The sequence below is a fragment of the Anomalospiza imberbis genome, chromosome 2 (assembly GCF_031753505.1).
Source record: "Anomalospiza imberbis isolate Cuckoo-Finch-1a 21T00152 chromosome 2, ASM3175350v1, whole genome shotgun sequence".
Classification (NCBI taxonomy): domain Eukaryota; kingdom Metazoa; phylum Chordata; class Aves; order Passeriformes; family Viduidae; genus Anomalospiza; species Anomalospiza imberbis.
Genome location: NC_089682.1, coordinates 30,261,858 through 30,278,043, shown reverse-complemented (window position 1 = coordinate 30,278,043; position 16,186 = coordinate 30,261,858). Strand labels below are relative to the sequence as shown.

At 39.0% G+C, this 16,186-nt stretch overlaps 1 protein-coding gene across 7 annotated transcripts in view; it reads right to left on the bottom strand.

Moving 5' to 3' along the window:
• Positions 1-16,186, bottom strand: part of RFX8 (regulatory factor X8) — a 31,824-nt gene that overhangs the window by 4,837 nt on the left and 10,801 nt on the right. Inside the window, exons 5-14 of one of the 7 annotated variants that reach the window (XM_068180368.1) lie at positions 14,890-14,940; positions 13,368-13,431; positions 12,201-12,335; positions 12,044-12,121; positions 11,404-11,517; positions 10,596-10,746; positions 9,144-9,202; positions 5,849-6,005; positions 4,191-4,285; positions 2,913-3,027 (exon numbers count right to left, since the gene is read on the bottom strand). In XM_068180368.1, the coding sequence (XP_068036469.1) occupies positions 2,913-3,027; positions 4,191-4,285; positions 5,849-6,005; positions 9,144-9,202; positions 10,596-10,746; positions 11,404-11,517; positions 12,044-12,121; positions 12,201-12,335; positions 13,368-13,431; positions 14,890-14,940 (1,019 nt within the window). The remainder of the gene's footprint in view (positions 1-2,912; positions 3,028-4,190; positions 4,286-5,848; positions 6,006-9,143; positions 9,203-10,595; positions 10,747-11,403; positions 11,518-12,043; positions 12,122-12,200; positions 12,336-13,367; positions 13,432-14,889; positions 14,941-16,186) is intronic. The other 6 variants (XM_068180369.1, XM_068180370.1, XM_068180372.1 and 3 more) reach the window with 6 other exon arrangements.

Genomic DNA, 16,186 nt, shown 5'->3' with positions numbered 1-16,186 from the left:
GGCCCACCTTGCAGCTTGGACCATAAGTGATAAAAGCCAAGAGAGACTCACAGAGGCAATTGACTTTTGAATCATACCTTGGTTGAAAGCCCTTACTGTAAAAAGTAGATCTTCCATGCCATAAATCTGCATAGGAATTCATCAAGTAATTCATAACCTCTGCATCCCACAAACTAGTTTATATGGACATCAACAAGGAGATATCACAATTTATATTAATGCCCACCACAGTTTACAGAGCTTTAAAAATGAAAAATACTCTTTTTTGATGTTATATGTGTCTAAGAAGCTGCTGCTTCTGCTGTTTATCCTTTTGAGGATCCTTAAACTAGGAAAGTAGGAGGAACTACTTGTTTACCTATGGAACAAAGAAAGGGATTTTTATAGTTGGAGTTGAAACTATATTGATTTATTAATAGTAGTTCAAGAGTGTTTCTAACAGTCTTACAGGTGTTTTCAATATATTCTCTAAGAGTAAGCATGAAACCAAAGCTACCACTCCATTTGTCTTTTGGGATAATACAAAGAAACACAGTTCTCAAGAGGAACCAGGTTGAAGCAACTTGCTTGCAGAAGAAGAATGCACAGCTCACTACTCGGTCCCCATGGCTTGGCAGTGCATCCTTGAATGCCTTGGAAGGCAACAGAGGTATATGAGCTGACATGAAACTCTATGAGGGAGGTGTGTAGAGGCACATTTTCTGGAAAGGAGATGGAGCTGAAGGAGCTGTAAGGTCCCATTAGCCCTGAATGCTCTAGCACGCTTGCTCCCTGCTGCCTTACAGCAGGGGTAACTGCAGGGCTCCTTTGATCTCACGTGGGCATCACCCATGTGGGGGCTGGGCTGGAAAAGGTTGAAAGTCAATCCTAAACTGAGAGTTGTGAGTGTGCCAGTATATTATGTCTACTGGATGCGGCCACATAGAAGGCAAGAGGTCAAGTCAGAAGTAAGATTTGTTTTGGTTACTGGATTAACATGACACACATTTCCCCAGGTAATTGTGTTTCCTCAGTGTGGATGGTACATAGCTCACATTTTGAAGAAATGCTGAGATTTAAGACATTTCTGGAAAGCAATGTTCCCAAGTACAGAACTTTTACACCAGATGGCTTGTTAACAGAACTGCTTCAGCCTGTCTGCTAAAACGCAGTGTCCTAAAGGAATAGAAACATGCAAAAAATAAAGGGACATTGGTAGATCGAATACAACATCTCAAGGAGTAAAGAAAGATAATTATTGAAGCATCATGGCAAAATATTAAAAAATAATTTTAACTCTCTCATATTTGAAATAACTTCAATTTTAGTGTTATTGAAGTAGAGTAGGAAAACTGTCATAAAATGGGCGAAAATGTAATTTGCAATTAGTTTAACAAACTAATTACAGCAGACCAAGAGATGTGCTTCATCCATTATATCCTATCCATCCACACAACTTCAGAACAGGGAGGCAATTCATTAAACTCTTCTTGTGGTGAAAGAGGGAAGAGGATTTCATCATCATGGGAGATTTCAATAAACATTATACTTTCAATGCAGTTCTTGGAATGCATTTTCAATTTATTCATTGCCAAAAATATTGCATGTAACATTGGAGACTTTTGTGCAGAACTCCTCTGGAGAGAGAGAAAGGACTGATTATCTTACTGTAATGCAGCAGCTGATGGACGAGGGACCCTACTGTGTTATGTTCCCTGCAGACACAGAACAAATCTCTGATCCTGCTCCAGACAGTTTACAAGTAAACAGAAGGCAAAAGGCAGCAGCTTGATGCAGAAGAAGAGTGTGTTCATACATGCACAAGCACAGGCATTAATGGGGTAAGAATACTGAAGAACACAAAAGGCAACAACCTTGACATACCCGTTTACTATGTATTTATAGCAAACACATGAAAGCGTGGTTTTGAAGGGGCATTTCAAAGAAAATAATGAGGTTTTCTTTGGCTATTTTTATGGAGTTGCATCCAACAGAAGAGTTAAAAATATGAAGGTGCTCCTTTGGAAATCTAAAAGGCATTTCATACAGTTTGGGATTAGATGCAACTCACAGGAGACAGTACATTTCTGCAGAAATGGCAGCTTTGCAAGGTGTTACAAGTGAAGAGAAAGGCAATTGGGGTAGAGATTGGACTGATTTAAGACATGTTTGTATCACTTCAAGCTTCTTTGAGTGAACACAACTGCACAGTTCCTTCCCTTCTCCCACCTTGCACTGCTGTATGATGGATTTGATGTTTGACAGCTCAGAGGCCTAAGATGGAGAGAAAAATAACCCAGGCCCTGTTCCCTGTTTCCCCACAAACTACAACTTCTGCCAAAAGAGGGAGTCCTGGATTTCCTGCCATCTACAGCTGCATGCTCATACTCTCCTCTCTTATGCTCATCTTAGAGTTTTGCTCAGAGAACTGGTTTGCTCAAAATGCAATCATTTCATTTCCCTGACCTGGCTAGCCACATCACCAGGAGAATGGTGATAAAAGGAAAGGAGCAGGAGAAGAGATGCCTCTATTAAATGTTGCATACATTTATGTCAGTTGAAATCATAGAATCACAGAAACGCTGAGTGGTTTGGATTGGAAGGTTGGCACATCTAGTGCCAGCCCCCTGCCATGCACTTTCCAGAGGTTGCTCCAAGCCCCATCCAACCTGGCTTTGAACACTTCCAGTGATGGGGCATCCACAGCTTCTCTGGGCAAACTGTTCTGATGCCTCATCACCCTCACAGTAAAGAATTTCTTCCTAATATCCAGTCTATACCTGCTCTCTTTCAGTTTAAAGCCATTCCCTATTGTCCTGTCACTACATCACCAGCTCTCTTTGGCCCCTTTTAGGTACTTTTGGATCTGTTGCCTCTGCCATCTCAGGTCAAAATGGGGCATATCAAATTAGAGTCACAAAGATCCTATTTACCAAAACTGTCTGTCCTGTTGATGGTCAGAATCTTGCCTACATTGCTCAGTAGGAGGCTCCATTTCAACATGAAATCTGATGCCTGCTCTTTAAATGCCTCTTTACTCTTGCTTGGCTGCAGATAAAGAAAAAGAAATGGTTTATGATAAAGTTGGTTAAAAGAATTCCTTTCTGTGTGACAGACCATTTTCCCTGTACAAACTGCATACAAAGGTGAAAAAAGCAACAAGAATTTTTTCTTTTTCTATTAAAATCCTAAAATGTCTTAGGTTGAAAGACATCTTTGGATATTACCTCTTCTGATCTCTTGTCCAAAGCATGGCCAGCAGAGTTCAGGCCTTGTCCAGCCAAGTTCTGAATATTCCTGGATAAAAATTCTACAGCCTTTCTAGGTAACCTTTTCCTATGCTTAATTATTCTAATGGTATTTCTTTTTCTTTGTATCTATTGTAAGTTTTCTTTGCTGCAACTTGTGTCTATTGCCTTATGGTCTATAACTGTGAACCCCCAGGAAAAGTCCCACTCCATCTTCTCTATGCCATCCCATGATGTAGCTAAGGGTTATGTAATATGGAGGCACTACAGAATTGCAAAGTACTATCTTTCATTTAAAAATAAAAAAATAAGAGTAAATAATTAAGCCAAGTAAACACAGTTTACTCTGCTTCTTCAGAAAGTAGAAAAAATCCCAAACACGAAGTACCACCCAAACCCAAGTTAATTGTTATGGTAACCAACCAAATGCAGCAGTAGTACCAACATGGTGACACAAATTGTGAGTCAGTGAACATAGAGGGGTGGTAGAATTGGTAATCTATTGAAAGGTGCATATGTGAGGATGGTCATACTTGAATCTTTCTCAAGAGCTAGAAACTTTCTACTAGAAATTCTTAGTACTTGCTATAAGTCAATAGTTTGGTGAAACAAGGATGTAAGGAACCATGAAGTGTTCTCTTCCTTTATACCAACATATTACTTCTGAATTTTGGTTTATTAGGGGCTATGATAATATGTGTCTATGAAATGAGAGCAGATACTGAAACCACTAGAGTGGATATGTGCACAGAAATATGCTTGTAGTTGTTTGCACAGATGGAATTTTTGTATGTCAATTAATTCTCCCTTTTTCCACAGCATGCATAAATTGTATTTATGCAAATCTGCAGTCTGGTCAGGTTGCTAGTGTACAATGTAGCTCCTGCAGACTAGTGACAGTCAGCATGTAGCAGGATAAATGATGTGATCACTCCTTCTATTCTGAAATTATTAATTTTATACCTTAATAACAAAAGTCTGGAGATCTGAAGACAAACAGCTCAGGAGATCCTGAATATCTGTGGAAGATGCCAGTGAAGAAATGAAGTTTTTCAAACCTGTGAAATACAGAAGGGAGATCATTATTTGAAGCGATTGGCCTGCCTTTTGGTTTGTTTCTGCAGTTTTAAGCTTTTTTTTTTCTTTTATCTTTACCTTAAAATAGATTAAGACATCTGTTCCTAGCATTTTGATTAATATACCACTTGTTTAGTGAGGAATAGTACCCTACTTTGAAATCAGTCAGAATTCATGTTTATGTCCATTTCCAGCATAACTGCATTGACCTAGTCATGGTGGCAAAAGTGGCAAGAAAAAACAGTCCCAATGAGAAAGCTGAAATTTGGTTAGAGGCAATGCTAACTTATTTATCTGAGATTTTAGGTGGTTGAGAAAAAATATCTGGCTATTGAAGGGAGAAAAAAAAGATCTGGCTGTTGAAGGGAGAAAAAAATTTTAAAACAATAACAGAAAATTAAGAATATTCTGTAGACCAATAGAAATATGGATAATGTTGCCACATATCAGTGCAATTGTTCCCCCAAAAGTCTGGCACCTACCACCCAATGCCAAAATGTAAATTGCACCTCCCTGAAAATTGCACTTCCCTGAATTTATACTCTTCTTACTGAGACTACTTCCTTCAAGAAAGCATATGGATAAGTTCAGTGAAAACTTGCTTATTACAAATGACAGTTTGAAAAAGCAATGAAAACAGAGAATCCAATAAAACCACCTTGGGAAAACTAAGACTATCAATAATATAATGGAAAAATGTAATAATTGTTCTATGCAGTGGTTTTGGGTTTAGTATGTATATGTATATTATTGAAATGGTTCTCCTGATGGTTCTGTGAAGCAGGCAAGTTGTTATTCCTACTGAAAGCAGTCACAGAAAGTCTGTGACAAATCCCTTGTCAGTGCAGGAGTTGGTGATGGACCAGGAGCAAACAGCTGGGGTTCCACCAGTTAGCTCTGTGCACAGCCTAGTCCAACTTGCCTGTCTCTTCCTAATATTTTAAATGGCAGACCATTAATTTAAAAATTAAATTGCCATTCAATTCCTTTTCATGAATCTGTCAAGTCATTATGTCACAGCTGCACACAAATTGTGTATTTTATTGTTTACAGCACAACATTGATCCCACAGGCCACAATACAGCAAAAGGACACCAAAGCTAAAAGGCCTAGTCCAATTCAGCATATAGTATTTTAAAATCTGGCCACAAGAACTGATTTTGTGTGCTTCAACTAATAACACAGGAAAATGCAATGATTGAAAACATCTTTCCTGTTAAAAGAAACCATGAAAAAATATCCCTGCTTGTCAACCTTCTTCTAGAAAATACATAATTCAGTAACACAAAGCCCACTCTTGCTGTCACAAAAAGCTTTGAGAGTCAGAACCAAAAGCCTTTAATTCTTAACCTTTAAATTTAGGAGGATATTACCTCATGCTTGATTCTCAATTTTATTGGCTCTTTTCTAGCCCTTCAGGTTACAGGAAGACTGTAATTCCCAGTAAGGCAGATGTCAGGAATAAACAAGAGGAAATGCTGGACCTTTAACAATGACAAGCTAGCACTTAAGAGGAAAGACAATAAATACAAAAAATTAATTACATTTTAGTTGTATGTTTTTCTGCCGCTTCTTTGGATTTCTAAACTTGTCTTGAAAGAGGTTTTTAGTCACATCCAGTGATTTCTCATTGAAGATGGCATGCAAGCCTGATCGCAGAACAGTGACTGTGCTGTTGTTGTTCAAGAGTGCTCTTACTGTCTGCAGAGAATAAAAAAACAGTTAATGCCTTTCATTTTCTCAAGCCTTTAACTCAGCCAAATAAGGGAATTGAAAAAGGAAAGCTTCCCTTATTCAATACTAGACTTCATATGACCAGTCTCCTAATTGGGGGTGGGGGGGGGGGGGGGGATATAGGATCAAAGGAGATAAATCTGAAGCTGTCTTCAAGAAAGTTTTGTTCTGGGAGATGTTCTTTTCAATGATGCTCTGTGTTGTCTGTGATGGAGCAGACAAGGCTAATATGCTTGAATTATTTGGGCAATTGCCTGGGCAATTGGCTTTGCCTAGAGTTATTATAATTACACTAAATAATGATATTTAGTCTAAAGCATGGAATGGTATATCAGGGATGACTTTCCTTCAGTGTTATCTGTCCTTAATTCATGTTGCAATTTAATGGTTGCAAGTTTTCTCAAGTTGGTCAATCCTTTGAGAGAGTAAAAATAACATCAGAAATACGGTATTAGTTAAAACAGTATCAGATGATATTTTATCCCATTTATCTGCTTATGTGTCATTTGTGAATGAATCTGTCTTCATATTTGTCTCAAAAAGTGTTATTCACAGAGATATTGCAAACAATTTTCAGATTAACATTTATCATAATCTCTTCACTTTTTAAAATTAGTGGCTAATATCACACAATATTCCTTAAGATTCTTGATGAAACAATGAAAACAGTCAAGGAAACTAAATCTGAGTCCATTACATTTTGTTAACAGATACTTTTAATCTCTCAGACTGAAATCAGTAAGATCCTAAAGCATTTTTTGGACTTCAGGCTTTTCTGTGAATAACCCTTGTCCAGTAGGACTTTTCAGTGGAAAAATATGGTTTGTAAAATTCCAGAAAACTTCAGGATTCATACGTGTTTTAACAAATTCAATTCACCAGGTGCTTAACATGACCCCACAAGTAGCAATGAATAAAGCTGACCATTTCTTTTCAAAAATTATCAATACAGCTATTTTTCATCACTCTGCTAACTTTTTTGAAATATCAAACCCAATCTGATTCTCATTTAGCAATCTCCTTCATATAAGTTAAAGACAAAGGCATTCTTCTTATTTGACTTGGAGTTTCCAGTGACAGAAAAAGAGCCTGCAAAAAGAATACATGACCCAAAGGCTGGGAACTACTGGGGCAGCATCTTCAGCAGACTGTTAATACCTCACTCCATGCCCCAACACTTTAGACTGACCCCTTTAGCCATTGGATTTCACTATACTAAACATGATTCTCCAAAATTACTCAGAGACAGCCCTCCCAACACTCAAATACAACTTAGCAGAGACAACCCAGAAAATGACAAGGATCATATTCACATTCTTTTCTCACAGGGAATTTGCACCTTTTTATGCTCTAATTATTTCTACATGTCCAGGTAGTAGCAGCTGTCAGCCTGCTTTATCTACACAGGGTGGGAAAGTTACCTTTTTTCTTTTGAATGGTGACCCTGCCAAAATTGTTCTTACTTTCTCACCAGATGGCTGAATTATTGTGAAGTACTCCACAAGGGATGGTGTGTTTACAGTGCTCAGAGGTTGCAGCTGCATAGTGCCTCTGTAGCACTTCTCATCAGGAGCACTCTTGCCTGCTCTGACCATCAGTCTTTAGTTGAAATTCCAGATGCGTTTTAGACAGAAAACTAAGAAGGCTGATTAGAAATATCAAATTACTCCTGTATGAGAAGATGAGATAAACTTTACCTTCAGAGAGAAATAACTGAGGCAGGATGTGATGCAGGTTTGCAGGAAGAATTGCTTGAAGCAGAGTAGAAATTTTAAAATAATGAAAGAAAGTATTTTTTCATACAACAAATAATTAAACCTTGGAACTCACTACCCCAAAATATCAAGCACGGTAAAATTCTTTTACTTTTCCCTTGTGTTTTGAAGAGGCTCTAGAGAAGGTACAAACATTTACTTGTAAGAGTTAGAAGTGTAAATTTGACCCTGATTCTCAGGTCTGCTGTGTTCAATTTGTGTGGGTTAAACAGTGTAAAAGAGATGTAGAGCACCCAGAGGCTTCTTCTAGAGAACTTCCTCCAATTGCTGCAATTCTCTTGCCCTAAATCTTGAGGGTGTAAATCCAGTTTTGACTCTGCAGCTTTTCCACACATTAAGAATAGGCAAGGAAGACTGAAAGAGCTACAACCAGACCTTCGATGTCATGGCTTGAAAACAAGAAGGATGATTTGAAGTCTGAGTATGCAAATCAAATACAAATGTCTGGGAGTAGGTGACACTCATGATCTTGCTGGATCATGCTCTTCAATGCATAAGAAGATCTGTTTAGAAGCACATAAAGTTGAGATTTTCAGGTACTAGTATCTCCAAGGGCTGCTGCAGTTAGTGGAAATGTGAGTGCTCAGTACTTCATGGAAGTCAACTTTTTGTGTGGGTAGGCACCCTTATGCATGTCCGTGCTTTTTTTTTTTTTTCCTTTTTCTTTTTTTTTAAAGCAAGAGGAGGGAGTATTTTGTTTGCTGCAGGTGATGAAGTTTTTCCAAAAAGAAAAACTACATTTAGTGGTCCAAGAAGCTGCAGTTCCTCCCATCCCTCCCTCACTTGTTTTCGCCCTGCTTCCCTTCCATTTGAGTAATGATTCAAATCAGATGGCATGTTGGGAAAATCTTGTACTTGTTTGAAGGAGATAATATATCCCCTGTTCTCTTTTGCTTTCTTCCCTATTTGTGACCTTCCTTTTTCTGCTACAGCACAGACCACCTCAAAAGCCAAGGATTTGGAATGATCCAAGGACACCAATGGAAGGAATGCTCCAGCATGTGCTCTCGACTGAATTTGGCATGGATGGCCAAAGATATTAGAAGCTGTCACCTGACCCTTCCAAGTACTGTGTTCTCCTCTCCATGGCCTACCATCAACTATATCTCAGAGGATTTCAGAAGAATGCAGAGGGAGGAAAATGTTCCCTCAGCATGCTTAACAGTGAGGGAAGAGATGGGTAGGAGAGTGAGCATGACATGGTCAGTGTACAGTTAAGAACATCCATGCTGCTGCAGATGTTCTGCAATGGAGTATTTCAAAAATAGTGCAGACAGCTCACAGGAATGAGATGCCCAGCAGGTTTTTTCTCATGAATTCTGGAACATACCTTGACCATGCTGCAAAGGTCTGTCTGTCTCCTGAGCCTTTTTACAAACTCTTTAGCTTCTGTTAAAGAAGAGGCAGGTGTTTCACATCATTAATATTTTACAGTCTAAAATACATAAATGAAGACATCTTTTAAGTTAGAAAGTAGTTCCCTAGGGGAGATTTGGAGGGTAATGGAGGGCACAGCAGGGGCACTGAGCCAGCATTATGGGATGGGCTGGGGACCCTTGCAGTCGAAGCTTGCAAGGAGAAGCTGCCCAGCTCACCACTCTTCCTTCACTGTGAATCTATTAATCCATGATGTGCAGGAAAAAGTCTTTTAATATTTTCTTACATTTAATACTTTCAAATTAAGACTAATGCTCTTTTACTTGTACAGTTTCAGGTGAATGAAAGTAATGTTAAATGTAAACTTGCTGTATTTTGTTTATATAGTCTACATTTCTACCTTTATGCATCTATAATTCTGCAGCACTGTTGATACAAGTTGGTTTATTTTGTTCTACTTTTATCCTGTTTATAATGTGTTGTATGTAATTATGAAAAGTATGGTCCAAGAACACACTTCCTCAGAGTAAAATAAATAACTGTTTTTCAGTTGCAGGGAAATCAAGTACAAAGCAACTTCTGCAGACAGACAATGATTTTCAAGTGAAAATGTGTTTCTATGATATTTGTACAAACAGAAAAAATGGGATGTATATACATAGGGCCACAGCTGATTAATTACATACACTTCTATGCACACACGTTACATTCAAATGTAGGTAATGCCAAAATTAAGCCTGTCTGCAATATTGAGCATATGAATAGTAACACAAACTTTTGCCTACACAGGACTCCTGCTTTATCACTGTGGAGTTGGTCTTCACTCAATGATCCACTGAGCAACATGATGTTTTAGTCAGAATCTTCAGCTTAATAGGTATAAATATATATGTGTGTGTGTGTACATATTTACAAACACACACATAAACCACAGCTTTGTAGAGAACAGATTTTTTCCAATCATCTTCTAGTATCAGTCATATTTTCCCTATGGGACTATGGCTTTTTTCCTTTTATATTGGACTGCTACAGCCATTAATTAATTTATCAGCATAAAGCCACTTGTAAGAGGAAGAGACACAATAATATCTGAGTTTCAGAGGGCATGCTGCATATTATTGGTCATCTACATGGCCAAAACAATCATGGCAAGAGACAGATCTGTAAAACGATTTAAGTACATTTCAATTTCAATGAATTGGAAATTCTTTTGGCTTAAGTTTGTTCTCACACATTATGCAAGACCATTATTTTTAACTGTATCCCAGCTAACTCTAATTGTTGCTACTATCACTGTTACATCAGCTAATTTTTTAAAAAAATAATTTAAGAGTTTTGTAATACAATCTTCTCTGCAGTTTAACCAAAGATTATTTTTGAAAATATCTCTCCTACTCAAACCTACCATTAGACTTGGATGTTTGGAGCAGTAATGGAAAACCTCCCAAAGGATTAAGCATCCAACATTTAACATTTTCACTGAATAATCTGATTGAGTCTATGTGTTGTGCAGGCACCTCCTCCAGGAAATCAGGAAGTAGGATGTTCTCCAATTCCTAGAATACAAATTCATGTTGCTGAACTTGACTGGTGTACCACAGATATTTACAGCAGCATGAAATAAAATTATATTGATAATTTAAATGTAAGTGTAAAGAAACACTTTTTTTTGCTTCCAATTAAGCAAGAGCTAAGCTAACTTTTTTAGCAGAAGGACAAAGATCCTAAGAGTAAATGTTGCTACCTGAATTAATTTCTAAACAATACTTAATGATCTGCTGGAAATAAGAAGCAAATTATTTTTATCAGAAAACTGTATATTTCTATTTGGAAGGTCACTGAGAAATGCAGTAGTGTTCTCAAAGGAAGAGAAACTCTCATAATCTGGAAAATCATCGTCAGTTGAAATTTCAGTTGCATAACCTCATGCCAGAACCACAGACCACATTTCTAACAGCACACTCCACTGATATTAGGAACTTTCAAATTAATAAATAGGAGAAAAATGGAAGCTATCCCAAATTCCACTGTCTTCTTTCAAAACCAAAACTCATACCGGGCTGTCCCAGAAGAAGCAAAAAGATAGAGTTGAGGAATAAACAGAAATCTCATTGTACAGCACAAAAGAAAGAGAAGGATCTTCTCCTTAGAGCTACCAAAAAGACACAAACACGTACAAGCATAACTACAACAAGCAAATGTGTGTGCAGTACCTTGAATAGATACCTATCATAGCTTTTTAACAGCTGGCACACATCTGGCAGGCACATCAGTTCTATTTTTTCAGGATGCAGAGATGTCCAGAATGACATGATACAGTCTTCCACCTGTCATACAAAGCCCTTTATGAATTTTTCACTGATTTTACACTTGTGGAATGTAAAGTATAATTCAGTAAGACAACACACAAACACAGAAGCAAAGGAATGACCATGGAGATGGGCTTTTTGCCTGGGCCCATTCTGGCTGGGCTCCAGTGTAAGTGGAAGTGTGCTGGGGAAGCCACAACAAGCTGAACCTCACCAGGCAGTGTACAAAAGAGGAAAGAAACAAAGAATTGTGCCATGGATATGAGGATGTAATTAAAGATATGTATCCATGGCTATGTGTTATATGCTCAGCTCAGACTCATTGATGTGCCAGGAGGGCTCAGGATATGTGTACAAACTCATATTCTTTGAGTTACCTTGTGTTAATTGAGAATTTAAAAATAACTTGACTGAATGCTCCTTTTGTCCCTAAATCATCATCTACCTTAGCTCAAACCATCAAGTAAATAAGCTACACAGACACAATCTTGTCCTTACAGTTGTTTGCTGTGTCAGAGCAAATGGTATTAAAGAAAAGGCATACCTTGTCAAGCTTCGTCTCTCTCACCATTTGTAAAATAACTTGACAATAGTTGTAGTAGTCATTGGCAAGCAGTGCAATCTGTTACCAAAAAGAGGGTACAAAATGATCTCACAGGAAAAGAGCTAACTTATTTTATGGCCACGTACTTTCAACGTACCAGTTCATAGGGGTATATTTCACTCTGTGCTTGTTCTCCAAAGAAGAACTGGTTGGAATCAGGAGAAAGGTAATGAAATGTCTCTTGTTCAGTCTTCAGATAAATGACAGATGGATAATACTGCAAATTCTTACTCTTGATGCATCAGAATTTATTTTGGATAATTAAAAAAAAAAAAGATCACAATTACTTTGTCAGTTTGGTTAAAGGTGTTAAGTATTTTCTTGAAAGTGTAGGACATGATTTTATAATAAGAAGTATTTCTTTAGAGAAATGCTTGTCTTTTTTTAGAAAATAGGGGTGGGTGAAAAAAACAAGAAGGGCTGCCTAAATGTTTAAATCCTAAACTGTACACTAGGATTATTTTCAAAACCAGTAAATATTTAATGCTATATCGATCTTCCACATATATTTTCTATAGCACTCGTGTCACACTTGTAATCCTCTGCATAAGGCTGCAGATAGCTGGCTGTGCTGTGGGGATGACAGGACATTTCCCATTGGCTGTCATTGTCACAGCACTCACTACTGCACCCAAGCACTTGGTAGAAGTAAGTCACACATCCAGCCTCTCATTTTTTCCTCACTTTGGTCCACATAAGTTTGTTGCTCATGCTCTGCTGGCTGACATCCAACAAGCCTGGTGTCAGGTCATCCCATGACAGCTTGCTGAGGGGAGAACTGCCACAGGTTAGTTTTGCATCTGCCCTTTTCTGTGGGCAGGGATTGTGCTCTTTTTTCTTAATCATTTCCTAGTATTTAAATACTTCTCATGACAATAAACTTCGAGCATGCTGATGTTGTCGTTGAGGAAGAAATGACATGTTGAAAAGACACTGGCTCAGCAGCATGAGGGTCTGTTACTGTGAGCCTCAGGCAAGGAAGGCTGTGCCCCACTAACTCCCCTAATATTCAAAACCTGATCTGTCAGCCACAATTCCTGCTCCCAGTACAGAAAAAATTATTTGAGCTGACGTTGAGGCAACAAAAATATTTAGCTAATGGATGAAATAGGAGTGGGGGAACTAAGCATGTAGTGAAATTACACAGATCAAGATTATTTTGAGGAAGATGGGCTAGCTGTATTTCATCAGAACATATTAGATGGAAGTTGTAATTAAACACACAGATAGACATTTTGTTATGTCTAATGTATCTGAAACTCACTGTTCCTGTCTTTTGTCTATTCTTCTTGTAATCAGCTGCATTTTCAGAACTCCAGGAACCTCTACTGTGATACAATAAATAACAGAAAAAACCAAACAAACATTCAAAAAGCTCACTGTTTCCTTCTGCATTTAGTAAGAAAATGAGCTGAAACTTGATAGAGTACACTAGGTTGGAGAATTGTATTTGGGAAACAAACCCCGCTCCCTTTCCTGTCATTTGGTAATCCCATGATTTTCTAATAAATCTGGGACCAATTTATGAATTTTAAGATTACACTTAAACATTCATTTTAATGACAATTGACCATTTAACAGTGCAATGTCTTTGAACTTCTTGCACCAGAACTGTGGGTTCGTATTTCTGGTTGCAGTTTGTTTGGAATAACTATTACAAATATGAAAATAACAAAAACACTATAATCCTTTTGCTTAGGTTTCACAGTCATTGCATTTTCTGCATCACACATAAGTTTAGATGGCATTTTGTTTCTGACTGCTTCCCACTGACTTTGCAAGCTGGCCATGCTAGACCTAGAATTTACCTAGACCTGCAAAGGCTTGACCACTGGCTTGTTGCTGAAATCAGGCACAACAGGCTGCTTTCTTGTTGTACTTTCTGGTAGGTCTCTCCCTGCCTGTTTTGTTGAGGCTGATGGTAGCAGAGGGAGAGGCAATGTTGCTAGTAAAAGGGACATGCTGCAAAAATTGGATGTCTCCAGTCAAGCCTCCATCTGCTGCTGACACCTGCTCACTGTCTATGAAGGCATTTCAAACTCAAGGGTCCTGCTGGACTTGGCTGTTTGGAAAGGTGGCAGGCTATCTAATCAGAACCTGGCTACTGGGTTTCACTGCTGGGATATATTACAAACCAGGGTACCACCATATGCCCTCAAGGGACAGAGGCCAAAATGTAGCAACTTGTCTGCCTGTAAACTCCAGCCACTGAAAATGCTTCCTCTCCACTCTCTGCCATCCACAGGACTGGCCCTTGCCACCTTTCCCTCTGCTCTGCTCTGTGCCATGAAGGCTGTGCTCCAGCAAAACAACCAATTTGGCTGCCCAAGACAGGGCACAACATTCATGCTGAGTATGTTTGGTAGCGCTGGTGACTCTTTTGCCCGAACATTTTAGAAGTGGTGACTGGCCAAAGCAAACACATGTAAGTAAAGATGTTTCATAACACTTCTTTCAAATAGGTCCTTCTGCAGATTTCTAAAGCCTGTGAAATAAAATTAATTAGTATTTTCCAGCTCCTGCTCTCCCTGAGAAGGCGGCCAGCTGTATCTTCTGCTGCTGCTGCTATGGCAACACGTATCAGCATGGCACGCCTCCAGTGCCTTGGTTCCCTCGGCAGCCTGGCTCCCCACTCCCCTGACACAGGGATGTGGAGAACAGACAAGGAGTCCTCTGTGCCCCAGCAGCCAGCCAGGAGCTTGGTGCTGGTTAAGTGCAAACACCTACGGAACACTAACAAACAGTTCTGTGTGCTCCCACTGTTACCAAAGGGGGCTGGGACTCACCTGGTGCTTGGCTGCACATCAGAGATGCTCACTTCCCCTGGAAAGCAGTGCCTGGGTAAAGACAGAAGACACAAAAGAGGAGGTGGGTGGAAGAAGGGGAAAATGGGAGACAAAAAAATCACAAGGAGTTTCACCATCTCTCTTGCAGAGTTTGGGCGATGCCATGGGGTGGGAATTAAAGCTAAAATGGGAAATACAACAATGGGGATGAAATAAAGAATAACAGAGATGCAAATGGGAAAGACAAAAGAAAAATGAAAGTAGGGAAGGCGGTGAATGTGCATGCTGTTGACTGTCAGATTACACAGAGATTAGAAAAGTTAATTTGGTAGAAGCAAAATAATTTTTTTTTTAATGAAAAAATAGTACATTTGCTTCACTAGCCAGTCAGGAGCCTAAACCTTGCCTATTACTAGAATCAAAAAAGCAACTCTTACAGAACCCAAATTCAATGACATTTTTTAAACACTGCTGTACTCTGAGCCAGACCAGGTACCATTTTAGGGAGAACTTGTCCTCAAAGCTCCCATTCTGAGAGGGAACACATTCTATTGTAATACAAATCAGTAAATACTGTATTCCCTCATGTCTGTAATACATTTGCAGACCTCATTGACTACAGTTGCTTATATTTGCACTATTTTCATAGGACCATCATCAGAGCAGTGGTACAAATATCTTCAAAGAATTGAAGATTTCTAAATGAACCAATTCACAGGCGCTGTGTAAGACCATCCTCATCATCCACTGTGTGAAAATATTCCAACCCCCGACACATCCGAGGTCCAACCGACTACCAAAATGCAAACACCTTCTTTGTATTTAAAGGCAAACCATCATCGTCTTACTGCCAGTTCTGTGACACCCACAAGCATAGCTCCCAAGCTGCCAGATCCTTCAGAAGCCTAGTTCCTCACTACCAGCACCATGTCAGTTGCTGGCTATCATGGTCAAGAAATATCCTTTTCAGTAATTAGAAAGAGTCCATAATTTTGAAACCATTCTTTTCCTTGCCAACCCACAGGCTGATGGATGCTGTGGTCCCTCAGCTGGACTCAGGGATCCACTTTCCTCTCTGGTAAGTGTGACAGAAAAAGCATCTGCATGCTGGATTTTATTCAAGCATGGGAGGGCGCAGTAGCTATTTAGGACACCACTACTGAAACAGATCTCCCCGGCCCCTGCCTGAGGGAAATGGCAACAAGCCAGAGAACTTATCCCATTAGAGGGGTCTGGACAACAGACTGGCACTGGACTGCACTGAAATGGTACATTAAAAATCACCTTCACTCTGATT